This window comes from Ciconia boyciana, chromosome 9 (genome assembly GCF_034638445.1).
Source record: "Ciconia boyciana chromosome 9, ASM3463844v1, whole genome shotgun sequence".
NCBI lineage: Eukaryota > Metazoa > Chordata > Aves > Ciconiiformes > Ciconiidae > Ciconia > Ciconia boyciana.
Window position 1 is genome coordinate 24,592,576 of NC_132942.1, and position 12,336 is coordinate 24,604,911.

Below are 12,336 nucleotides of genomic sequence, written 5' to 3' on the forward strand. Positions count from 1 at the left end.
ACTTTGCAGGTTAACAAGCGTGGGCACCCTTAAAACCCTTGAGCTTGCAGCAGGTTTCCATGCTGCACACTCCATCCTGGTGCTCCAGGCTTTGCCACCCGAGCAGCAAGGGCAGGAGGGGAGGCGGAAGGGGCCAGTGCCCCTGTGGTCTTCCCCCCGCTTCCTCTCTCCCTTTCTTCCCTCAGAATGTGTTTATGCAGTTGTTTCCCTGCCATTGAGTTTGGTTTCCTTCAGATGCTGGTTGATTAGTCAGGAAAGCCATGTCCCACTTCCGCAGCCCGTTCCCAGCTCCAGTTTTTATTTAGCTGCTTTGTTCTCCAGTTACATAAGGTCAGCTGCCCTCGACGCCTTCTCCAAACACAATGAGTCGGGGCCAGCCCAGCGCTGCCTGGGAGACCTGACATCTCTCCTCCCGACCTGCTCCGGCTGCCCTGGGAGAGGGTGGCTGGGTGCTGACCTCGGCCAGCTGAGCTTAATGTGGTCCATGAGTCTGTCCTTGGTTATCTTCTGGCCACTTTTCAGGGACGAGGTCTGCAGGGCTGTGCCCAAGATCTTGGGGTGATGGTGCAAATGCCTATGTGGTTTGTACGATGGGAATCCAGCTGCCTGCTTTATTTTGGGAGTGTTTTGCCAACTGTGTAGAGGTTGGGACAAGTAGCAGATGACCCAAGAGTGGTTGTCACCAAGGCCAGCAGGTCGAGGGAGGCGATTCTCCCCCTCTACTCCGCTCTGGTGAGCCCCCCCCCGGAGTACTGCGTCCAGCTCTGGAGCCCTCAGCACAGGAAAGACATGGACCTGTTGGAGCAGGTCAGAGGAGGGCCACAAAAATGATCAGAGGGATGGAACACCTCTCCTATGAGGAAAGGCTGAGAGAAGGCTGGGGTTGTTCAGCCTGGGGAAGAAAAGGCTCCAGGGAGACCTTATTGTGGCCTTTCAATACTTAAAGGGGGCTTATAAGAAAGACAGGGACAGACTTTTTAGTAGGGCCTCTTGTGATAGGGCAAGGGGTAATGGTTTTAAACTAAAAGAGGGTAGATTCAGACTAGATATAAGGAAGAAATTTTTTACAATGAGGGTGGTGAGGCACTGGCACAGGTTGCCCAGAGAGGTGGTAGATGCCCCATCCCTGGAAACGTTCAAGGTCAGGTTGGACGGGGCTCTGAGCAACCTGATCTAGGTGAAGATGTCCCTGCTCATTGCAGGGGGGTTGGACTAGATGATCTTTAAAGGTCCCTTCCCAATCAAAATATTCTATGATTCTGTGATAGCATAGTTGCAGGCCCTCCAGCCTAGTCTCCAGCTCTGCTCTGCATGGGAGGAGAAAGCCCCCTCCAAAAGGATGCTGGATAGAATCTGCCACCTTGTACAGGGTAGCTCTTGCACACATCTCTTTCTTCCTTTCTCTGCAGCTTTGTAAGGAGAAGCAGTTATGACCCTTTGTTTCACAGGAGGCACTTTCCTCTCTGACTTGATCTGGTCTCTCCTGCCTGGCTTCCTGCCAGAGGTCATGGGGATAGTATCATACCCTCTGAGCACCTCACGCTATAGGGTATTTTCCGGGAGGCTGAATCCATATGTGGGTGTGCTAACACACCCGAGGTCATTGGTTTCCACCGGCAGTCCATGGATATCCCAGGAGTCGGTGGATTACTCCGGAGGAGGCTGCTAAAAGTCCCTGAGAAACATAGTCTGTTGAGTTCAGACTTGCTGTGTCCCCAGTGGAGAACGTGCAGCGCTCCAGAGCCTGGACCGAACTTGAGATGTGCTGTGATAGGGGCTTCCTGTCAACATCTTTTTGAGGGATTTTGTTCTCAGTGAGCCAAACTGCGCCCTTTACATTGTCTATCACTTCATTTGTGTAATCATAGATCTGCAGAGATGGCAGTGTAGGACAAGGTCCCACCTCCAAATGGTCTGGAAAACATTAGAGCAGCCTCTGAAAACACCAGGTGAGAGTCTGTAGGATGCAGGGGGTCTGTGAAAGGTAGGAAAGAAAAGCTGAGCTGTTGTCAGATGGCTCAGATTTGCGAAACTGGCAAAGATAAAAGGGAAACCCCTCCATACTCATCCTCTCCACAGAAGGTAAGGAGACAGCTGATGTTGCACAAGGGAGCCAGTTTCCAACAGCTTTCACAGGATCAGGAGTACGACAGCAGGGAGCAGAGGAGAGACCTGTTGCTCCTGAGTGCTCTGAGCTCAGCGCTCTGGTTCCTGATGGTTGGTGGCTCTGCCATCTCCTTCTGTACAGGCATGGAGCTGTGCAAGAGGGTTGACTTTCAAAAATGCTCTACCACCTCTTGGAGAGGCGGACAATTAGAAGAAGAGGATGATTTGGATTTTTTCCTGGATGCTCTGCAACGGTGGTGCTGGGATGCCGTGGAAAACCCCAGGAGAGACCATCCAGACCGTAGCCGTAATTCACCGGCCGTCCCTTCAGGGTTAGATCCCTCCTGAGACAGTTAACAGCACATGGCTGGCCAGAAAGGTTGGGGATTCCCAAATAAAAGCTGGAATTATTGGTCTGTAGGGGCTGACACAGGACAAGTCAATGGTGTAGATAAGCCAAACACCTCCTGTGTAGTTACTTTGCTGGGCTGCCTCGGTTTCCCCAAGATGTTGCAAGGAATATTGGTGCAGAAATGGCCTGGCAAAGCCCGTTGCTGCTCATCCCTGCTTGCAGGTTACCTTTGATATGCTTCACCTTCCCTTGCAGTAGCCTCAGCCTGCTCTAAACTCACCACCAAGCTTAACTGCTCCCGGTTTTGCAGCTCTGCTGGGTATTTTCTTCTCCTGTACGTTGGCTGAGCTATGCCCCTGCTGCATTTTTGCTTATTGATTTACCTTAACAAAGAAAAACGAGGTAGTGATGGACTCCCATCCTTCCCAGGAAACCTATCAGCACTATTGTTGCCTGCTGCCTTCCTCCAAGGCAGGCACAAGCACAGACCCTGTGTGGGAGTGGGGGGATCCAGAGGATCAGTGCAGCAGAAGCCTAATTTGGCATCAAAATACATACCCCAGCCCATCTGGGAACCCCCTTTCTGGCAAAATGCTGAAGTCTCGGGAACTGCAAACCCACGGCTCTTTAGCCAGGTAGGAAGGGGAGAAGCATCCGTGTGCCTGAGCAGCCCTGCAAAAGCAGGCTAGGCACAACCTGTGGCCGTGCAATCCATAATTTCGATGGTTTTATTTCCTCAGCAGCATCCTGTGCTCTGGAGAGGGGAGAGCAGAGGTTTTGCAGAGCCCAGCTGAGCTGCCAACACATTCGCATCTGTTTCCAGCTACGCCCTGCACTGGGTTGGGGGGGGGCGATTTGCCTTTTTTATGGCTCTATTTTTATCCCGTTCCACGAGGCTTCACTGCCCTGTGTTTGCAAAAGCTAAAATTCAAAACATCCTGGGGAAGGCTGCCGCAGGGAGACGCCGTGCAGATTCCCACGTTGCCGCCCGGGGTTTCGCCGAGCACCATCTGGCAGCGCCGACTCCCACGCCACCAGCTCGAGCTGAGCCCTGCACGGGTGGAAGGCTCACGGACCAGCTCCAGCTGCCGCCAGGTTTATCCCAGCTACTCCCAGAGGAGCCGAGGAAAATCCTTCTCCAGGCTGAGCTCGAAATGTGATGCCCCAGGGAAGGCGCTCGGGTGGGAAGGATGCTCAGCCCCTCCAGCTCTTAGCTTGCCCTCCCTATATCCGAGCTGAAATTGCTTCAATTAGGGATTGTGGTAAATCATTTTAGCTAAACCGCTGCAAATGCCCTTGTGGATACTCTTTAAACAGCTTACCCAGCTTTAGCTTGCTTCGGAAAGGAATCAATTCTGGTCCAATCTTATTTTAATTTGGTTTAAATGGAGTTAAGCAAGTCCACACCAGTTTTAATTAAGACCAGTTTGAAACCAATTATGGTAAATTAGTGGAAGTTGCGTTTTATGCCAGGGTGAAGTTCGGCACTTTGCAGACAAGGTAGGAAAAGGCAAGTTTGTGTCGGAGTCTGCCAAGCCCCTCTGGAGCAATTTGGGGACACCTTGGCCACTGCAGGTCTTGAGATGGCTCAGGCCATCAAGCAGCCAGACAGCCTGAATGCTCCAGGCTGCTATACAATATATATTTATAAGAACCTTAATACAGATCCCTAATTGCCTGTCTTGGTTGATTTATAGCGTGGCCACGCAACGGGAACGACATGAACTGCTGGTGAGCGCTTGGGGATGTACTGGGTGTTTCGGCAGGCATTTGCCATGCTCCACTTGAGCTAGCACCCATGGGTGGGTGGGACGGATGCTGGCACTGGCTTAGGTGGTGCGAGAAGCCCACTCCTGACCCTGGCTTTACTCCAGGCTGCGAAGCTTGCCTCAGGAAAGGATTTGTTAGCCCAGCATCCCAGGGATGCAGGAGGATACTGTAGTCATCGAGAAGGGTCCAGGCTGGCTGGATGGTGCAGACTCATTTCAGCCACGGACCTGCAATTTCCACCTGCCTTTCGCAGGCTGTTTCTACCAACTCTTGTTTCACTGCTCTGATGCTCCCATGGGCCCAAAATTCCCATTTGTTCCTATTATAGCTGATATCTGGGCTGCATTTTGTCATTCCTCTGAGCAAGGATTTTTCTTCCAGCTCCTTCCCCCATGGCAGTAAAAAAGCAGCAGAGCCGTGACATGCCACCAGCCCCGCTTGGGGTACGTTAACAGCCGATCTGGCAGGTTACGGATCTGCAAAGTCTCGCTTTGGGGGAAGAGGGAGAGGTGCAAGCTTCAATTAGTTAAGCCACAGTTTTTATCACACTTCTCTCTGCTTGTCTCTCGTGCTTCGTAGAAACACTTGACAAGCTGCTCCTATGGTTCTATCAAGCTGGGGATGCCGCTGCGCTGAGCCATAACCCACGGGGCGACGAGCTGAGCTCTGGGCTATGCCGGGAAGGGTTACACAATGGCAAATGAGGTGCCAGCCGCTTCCTAGACATCCTGTAAATGCAGAGCAAATGGGAAGTGTGGAGGATTGGGAGGTTTTGCAAGAGAAATGTTTTGCCTGCTTGGAAGAAGTATTGCCCTTTTAAACTCCAGCTGAAATTTGGTTGAGCCTTTTGCAGCCTGGGAGGCTCCTACATGCTGATTTCTCACCCCCGGCGTTACCCCTGGAGAGCACTGGCAAGGCTGCTCCGGCACAGTGTGCCATGGTGGAAACCTTCCTTAGGGACACGCAGGCGTAGCTGCTGGGCACCGGGTGGGCAAGGGATGGAGAAGTGATCCCTTTTGAGTTTGGTCTTGATGCTCCCAGAATCAAAGGATGATGAAGTTCCCTGGGGTGTGCAGACTGTCACATCACACTTTCCTCTCCTAAAAAAACAGGGCTAAGACTTGGTTTTGCTCTCTGTGTCCTGGTCCCTCCTTGCTCCCAGCTCCCTGACCCACTGCCTGTCTTCCTCCAGGCTGGGCAGGAGGATCAGAGGTTCAGGAGCAAGTCAAAGGAAGAAGACAGCAGGATGGGAGGCTGGAGGCTGATCGTCCTGCAGATTGCAGCTGGGATCTGATCTCTGAGGCAATTCTGGCTTTTGGACACCCAGCTGACCCAGCAGGTCCTTCCGAGTCTCCGGTCTGAGATGTGGGAGATGCTGCACCACTTCGGGAGCGCGGATCTGAGGGTGCTTCTGGCTGGTCTGTCTTGCACCAGCATTCCCAGCCACATGGCTCCTGGGCTTTGTCCTGTGCACATCGCTGCTGGCACCCCAGCAACAGGAGCACTGGACTTTTCAGGGAGCAGAAAAGTTGCTGCCTCATCCTATTTTTCTCTTGGGATGTGTTTTAGGATGTGTAATGGTTTGGGCTGTCACTGGAAGGCATGCGAGGCAGTGTACAAAGCTGGCTTTGCCATGCGGAGGGAGAAATGGCAGAGCCGCTGCAGGCACTGGGCAAGAGCTGCTGCCCGTGCTCCTGCTGAGAGAGACCAGCCCCGGCAGCAGTGCTGTCCTTGACGCTGTGGGGGTCAGAGAGACAATTTTGGGGATCTTGAGAAGGGAGAAACTCCAAGATCAGACCTTCCCCTGGACAAGCTACAATGTTGAGGCTGGTGGGGGGTGAAAGTGTGATGTCCTGCCTGCTCCTAGCTCTTGGGTTGCAGCGCAGCTCTGGTTTGGATGCCTCGGCACTGCTGACAAAATGGACAAAAAAATACTACTTTTGCAGCTTTGAAAGACGGTTTCCATCTGCTCTTTACCTCCCCTCCCCACCCTCGGCACCAGAAAGAGAACCAGTGCTTGCTTTTGAGGCTCTGCCCATGGTACAGGCTGGGAGATGCAAGGCTGAGCTGCAGGCAGGCACGATGGGCAAGCAGAGCTGCTCCATGTCGCCTTGTCTGGACCGCATCTCTTCTCAACCTGCTTTGAGCAGTGCTGAGCAGCTGTAGTGATGACACGTGGGGCACGGCTGTATTTTCACGCAGGGTACTCCCTGCCTTCGAACAAACGCATCTTTGTTTTGGAGCGCATTGGCTCAGCTAGGTCCTATTTTTTTTGCCCAGATCATCTTCCCCACAGCTGAGGGGAAAAGCGATGCTATGGTGAACACTTGTGCTCTGGGAGATGCCTGCTTCAAAGCCTGGTTTGGGGTTTCGGAGCACCAAGGCAGGGTGAACACATGGCTTCAACGGGAGGAGACACCATGTTCTGGTCCAGAGGACCTCATATTTTATTTTCCTTTTCTTTGGCTGTGTATGTTGTCTTGGATGCTAAATCCAAGCCCAGGGAAGCTGCTCTGGCTGAGCCCGTGTCTGCCTCTCTGCGTGTCACCAGGACAGGCAGGGTGGAAATCAACCCAGTGGCTTTTCCATCAGCTTTCCTGGGCTTTGGCAGCTTGATTACATCTTTAATTGGCTGCTCCATGCTCTGCTGAGTCTCGGTAGAAGCAGACAACATACATAAATCAAACTCTTCAGGTTTCCTTCGGCAATCTGATGGAAATACTGGCTGTTCTCGGGATGGGGGGAATAACCTCTGGGGGGCTTGTGTGTGCCAGCTTCCCTCCTTACCACAGTTAGACATGGTCTTTCCATAGGAGAAATTAAGGGAGAGGGCTCCCCTTGTTGCAAAGTCGCATTTAAAACTCTCTCTCCAAACATTTGCATTGAGCGTGCTAAATAAACCATGTCCCCTGTAGTTTCACTGTGGGAAAAGCAATCTTTACCTGCCAGCTCCCTGTACTTGTGGGTGTGAAGAGATATTTTCTCTAATGCTCTCTGCGTACCCTGAGCTGGGAGATGCCCCTTTGCCAGCCTTCCCTGCCTACCTGCAAATAGTCTCAGACCGAGTTAGGATACCTTACCAAGCAGGTGCCTGCAGCAGCAGCCCATGCACCTTACAACCTGGAGCACCATTTGCTGTTAAACGAGGAATAGGAGCCCATCAAGAGTGAATTTATGTCCGTGAGAGGTGCAGAGGGGGATGCTGGCCGCTTGGCGCAGAGGCTGTGAGCAGAGACTTGCCAGCTCTGGGTGCCCTGCACAACGGGAGGGTGCAGAGCATCCCTTCAGTGTACTGCTAGAAATCCTCTGGCCCCAAGTGAAGTGCCTAAGGAGAAAACACAAAAAAGCCTTGCATCCTGGAAGTGCATGGGGTCTGGGTGTGTCCCTCACCCTTCCCTCCAGCCGGGGCACTTCCCACACCTTCCTTGCTCGGAGAGTCTGGCCACTCTCATCACCTGTCATTTTCTGCCTTTGAGACTTATAAATGTGATCAGTGATAGCTGCTGCCTCAAAATGACACCTTGTTTGCCTTCTGGGCAGAAACCACGGCTGCTGCAGAAGCAGCGAGCGGGTTTGTGCCCTGACCCAGCAGGCACCCCAGGATCAGGAATGCTGCAGGCTGGAGGGACAGCTGCTCCTTCGTGCCAGTCCCTGTTCCCCAACCTTCAGCTGCTTTTGCTATAAAGGGTTTTTGCAAGCAGAGAATAAAGAAAAAAAAATTTTTTGGTACAATCTCTAAGCTTGGAGCTCTGCTGTGGTTTGACCAGTTTTTTATGCTAGCCCCAGGGCATGTTGTATGTGACACTGTTGCAGCAAGTGGTTCCTGCTGGGGGGAAATCACGTCACCAAGCGTAAACCAGTGGCTGTGCCGTGACCCAGGGCTGAGCATGTGTGTCTGCCGCTACACGCGCGCTGGGCTCGGGGCATCTGTGGCATGTGGGACTGGATTAAAGGCTCCTCAACTCACCAGCAATCTGGTTTTTGGGATGAGTGTATATGCTGTATCTGAGGAGACAGGATTGCCTATTGATCTAGAGCCTCGGGCATCCTTCTACTACCAGCTACTGAAGCTGAATGGCTCTGGGAGGATCTCCCAAAAAGCCCATTTCATCCCATGTGCTGCTTCAGGGGCTGGGACCACCGCAAGATGCTTTCCCCTGGGATGGAGAGAGCTGCAGCAGGGCTGGCTCTGCTTGGACCAAGCAAATGCAGTTATATGAGGCTTGGAAATCTTTTCATGCCCCAACCATCCTCTTCTGAGTGCTGTGACCGTATTTTGGGTGTCTGCTCTCTGACTGAGACTGCAAGAGGGCCCCAGCTGCTCTAATTTGCTCTCCCCTTCCCCTGCCTCCCCAGGTACGAAAGGCTTGGAGTGCTCACCTTCCACCCCCACCATGAACTCCTACTTCTACAAGTTCATGATCAACCTGCTCAAGCGCTTCAGCAGCGAACGGAAACTCTTGGAGACCAGAGGAGCCTTCATCATCAGGTCAGAGCACCCCACGAGCCTCGCTGAAGCCCCCGAGCACCCTAGGCAGGGTGGGCTGGGGATGACGGGGTTGATCAGCCCAAGCACCAAGCTCCCTCGGAGCCAAAACTGTTTCTACAAGCCCCTCTCACTCACCAGCAGATGGTTTTAGAGCAAACAGGACTTGCCTTTCACATGTCGAGGCACCATATTTCTTGCTCCCATCCCTGGAGGCAAAGTAGCTCCTTATTAAATAGCATTGTCAGAGCCCGTTTCGTTAAGAAACAACTAGACCAGCCGGAGCATGAAGACAGGCTTGGGCTCGAGGTGCCAAGTTGAGTGAATCCCTCCACCCGGCTCGGCGTGATGCTTGCCCAGCAAAAGCCTCGTCCTCCAAAGCTGCGTGTTTCGATGCTCAGAGTTGGTAGGTTTTGCTTCGGCTTTTTAAGGAGCTGCAGTGGAGGTTGGAAAGCCAAGCGTCTTGGCAGCTAGCAGGGCATCATCTTTAATGCAATGAAATCTGGGGCAAGGGACACCAATTCCTCGGCTCACTAGGAAATAATGAGCTTAACGGTCAAGGCAAGGTGGAAAAATCAGTGAGGAGGTTGTTGGGAGGAGAGGGCAGGACCCTGGGTTTTCCTCCCTTGCTTTCAGGGACATGGCATCAAAATGAACATGGGGAGAGCAAGAAACCCAAGCCATGCTCCTGTGGGAGAAAAGAGCTGCCTCTCCGAAGGCAGAGGGGTTCACAAGGTACTGATGGGGAGTCCCATCACTGCAATTGGAAAATAAAGCATGCAGAACTCTCAAAATCTGCTAAGCCAAGCCAAGTGTTGAGTTTTACCCACTTGGGCAGCAATTTGTGCCCAAGTGTTCAGGCAGCCCACAAGCGCACCGAAAAGTTGCCGCTGGATTCATCCCGTGAGCGAGGCAAATGTCGAGGCAAAGCATGGCAGGTTTTAAAAATGAGATGAAACATGGGCAGAGCATGGTTGCAGCCGCTGTTGGGGCTGCAGTGCAAGGATTTCAGAGGTTTCCCCCCACTTGCATTAAATTTTAATGTAATACATTACATTTCTCCTCAAAAAAAATCTAGCTGAGCATATGTTTTCTTGCTTCCGATAGGAGTCTGAAAATGTTGGATTTAATCATATGGGGATCTAAGAATAAGACAGAGAAAATATCCCACTTGTAGTGTCCCCTCTCTTCTCCCCGGTCTGCACAGCCCCTGGTTTGAGCAGCCCTTGGCAGGGGAAGCAGCCCTATTCTCATTAAGGGAGCAGGGCAATTAGAGCAGTAGTGAGCCTGGGCAGGGTCCCATTTAAAAGCTCTCTTGTATTGCGGAGACTCAGATTTTTCCCTCCGGCTCTGGCAGGATGAACCTTGGCTGGCGGAGCCGGCTTTCCCAGCAGCCAGCCAGCGGTGTGGTGGGACTGGCTTGCAGCAGCTCAGCAAGCCGGGGCTTTTTATGGTGAGTCATGCCCCAAAAAATTCAGTAAAGCAAAAAAAAAAAGACTGTCCTTTGTCAAGTCATGTTGTAGCTCACCTGGGGGAGATGCAGGTCTGGAGCCAAGGCGGTGGTTCTGGGAGGGGTGGAGATCTGGAGCCATGCCCTCAGGTACTAGTGATTAACTCTGAAACCTACTGATGGCAGCTGAAGTGCTGGTGTTAACTACATCTCTGCTGCCTCCAGAAAAAGCAAGATAAGAATAGAGGAGGAAAACTTTTACAGAACTCTCTGGAAAAACTTGGTCTCTTGCTGGAGAGACCCAGTGAACGTGGGAGCCCCGTGGTGTTATTTTTAGCCACTTTTCAAATTGAAGCCGTATGCACGTTCCCACGTTACATCCCTCCGCTGTCCACAAGCCAGCTCAGCTGTTTTGCACAGCGGGGTGAGAAGCTGGGCCTCATGTTTGACTTGGGAGATGCTGGTGATGTTTCATCCTGGGCTGGAGAGCATGAGGGGGGATGCTTGAGAGACCTAGACAGCATGTGCTAAAGCATGGTCCTCCCCCACCACTGGCACAAGCCCTTTGCTCCCTTTGTACCCATCATCTTCCCCTCCCCTCCGGCACCACCACTGCCCTTTCTGCTCCCGGCCAGCTCGGGAACAGCAAAGCAGGGAAGGAAAATAGACCTGTTAAGTTTAGGCAATGATTTCCAGCTGAAGGATGAGTGCTCAGGGAAAAGGGAAACAGGGGACAGGGTTTTTATTAAAGCACAGCGCAGCAGTTTTCCCCATCACGTTGCCAGTGGGCAAGTTCGAAGACTGTGAGGTCAGGTGGAGGGTCTGCAGTTAAAGGTAGTTTATTTTCTAACCCAGCTCAGGCTTGTTTATGCCTGGTTGCTGACTCTGAAAGGACTTTAGTCTCTCTCCTGATATGTCCTCGGAGTCCCGGAGGCAGAGGTTATGGTATGTCATGTGCTTGAGGACGGGAGTGTGGTTTGAGCAGTGATCTCTGCAGGAGCCTGTGGAGGTGGGACTGCCTCTTGCTCTGTAGGGACGTGTGGTCCCCGAGACATGCAGAGCTGCTCCGGTGCCTGCCCACTGTGGGGAAATGGGTGGGAGAAGCACCCACAGCCCTCCTGGGCAGAGGTGGGGGCTGTGATGAGTGGTCTCACCATCAGTGACCCCTGTCCCAAGCTGGGTATCTCAAGATGGTTTGCCAGAGAAGACAGGGTGGAGCTAAATAAAAACACAGTCTGCCTTTAAAATAACAGGCAAAGAGCTCCAAAAGCTTCTGTTGTTCATAAGGAAGAACCCAGATCATTTCTTCTCCCTTGCCTGAGGCCACTGGGCTGGGGGATAACCCAGCACTGGCACATGGTCCATCTGCCAGTGCTGCTGGTACATCCAAGAGGTGCCCTTCCCCGGTGGGATCCAGCATGCCATCACCAGATCAAACCATGGTGTGATGCCTCGTCCATGCCACCACCCAAGGGGACCTCACAGGGGGAGAGCTTATGGCCACGGCGGAGCTCACACACTGCACTGAGCCCCGGCAGGAGGAGAAGGGAAGGGAAGCATCTAGGAAAAGGCTCTTCAAAGCTGCTTAGATGCCTCATGAATGCCTGGGAGAGGGACCCTCCTTGTGAAGCAGTGTGCTGAGGAAGCTCCAGGGCTACAAATCACCCAGAGTCCTCCGGAGCAAACTGGGATATTCGCCTGCCCATCACCATCTCTTGGGGGAAAAAGCCATCTGACACTTTCTACTCCTCTCCACTTGAGGAACCGGAGAGGTGGCAAACCTGCTCCCATGGTCTCTTCCAAGGATTCTTTTGGCTTGGTGTTAGTTTCCTGCATCGCAGCAGACAAGGGTTTCCTTTGGCGGCGCAGTCTCTCTCACTGTCACTTGTGACTTTTTTTAGGCTGGAAGCCAGTAAAGTTATTCCACCTTTGAAACTCAGGATTCAAAGCACTGCCTTCTCCTTTCGAGCCAGGCATGTTTGCAGTCAAAGGTAACTCCCAAAAGTCTGTCAGAGGCAGGAGCATCAGCCGTTGCTCAGTGTTACCTCTCACCTTGATGAGCAGACCCAAGACCTTCCAGCTTTCTCGCTAATTGAGAGCTATCTGCCCTAGCTGGCACGTGGCCGTCCTGGACTCAACGGAGCCCTTAAGCAAGAAGCAAATATTCACATT

At 52.6% G+C, this 12,336-nt stretch overlaps 1 protein-coding gene across 3 annotated transcripts in view; it reads left to right on the forward strand.

Annotated features, from left to right (window-relative positions):
* The window catches only part of VAC14 (VAC14 component of PIKFYVE complex), a 66,528-nt gene that overhangs the window by 34,427 nt on the left and 19,765 nt on the right, over positions 1-12,336 (forward strand). For all 3 annotated transcript variants that reach the window (XM_072872529.1, XM_072872530.1, XM_072872531.1), the window contains one exon: positions 8,585-8,717. In XM_072872529.1, coding sequence (XP_072728630.1) covers positions 8,585-8,717 — 133 coding nt within the window. The remainder of the gene's footprint in view (positions 1-8,584; positions 8,718-12,336) is intronic.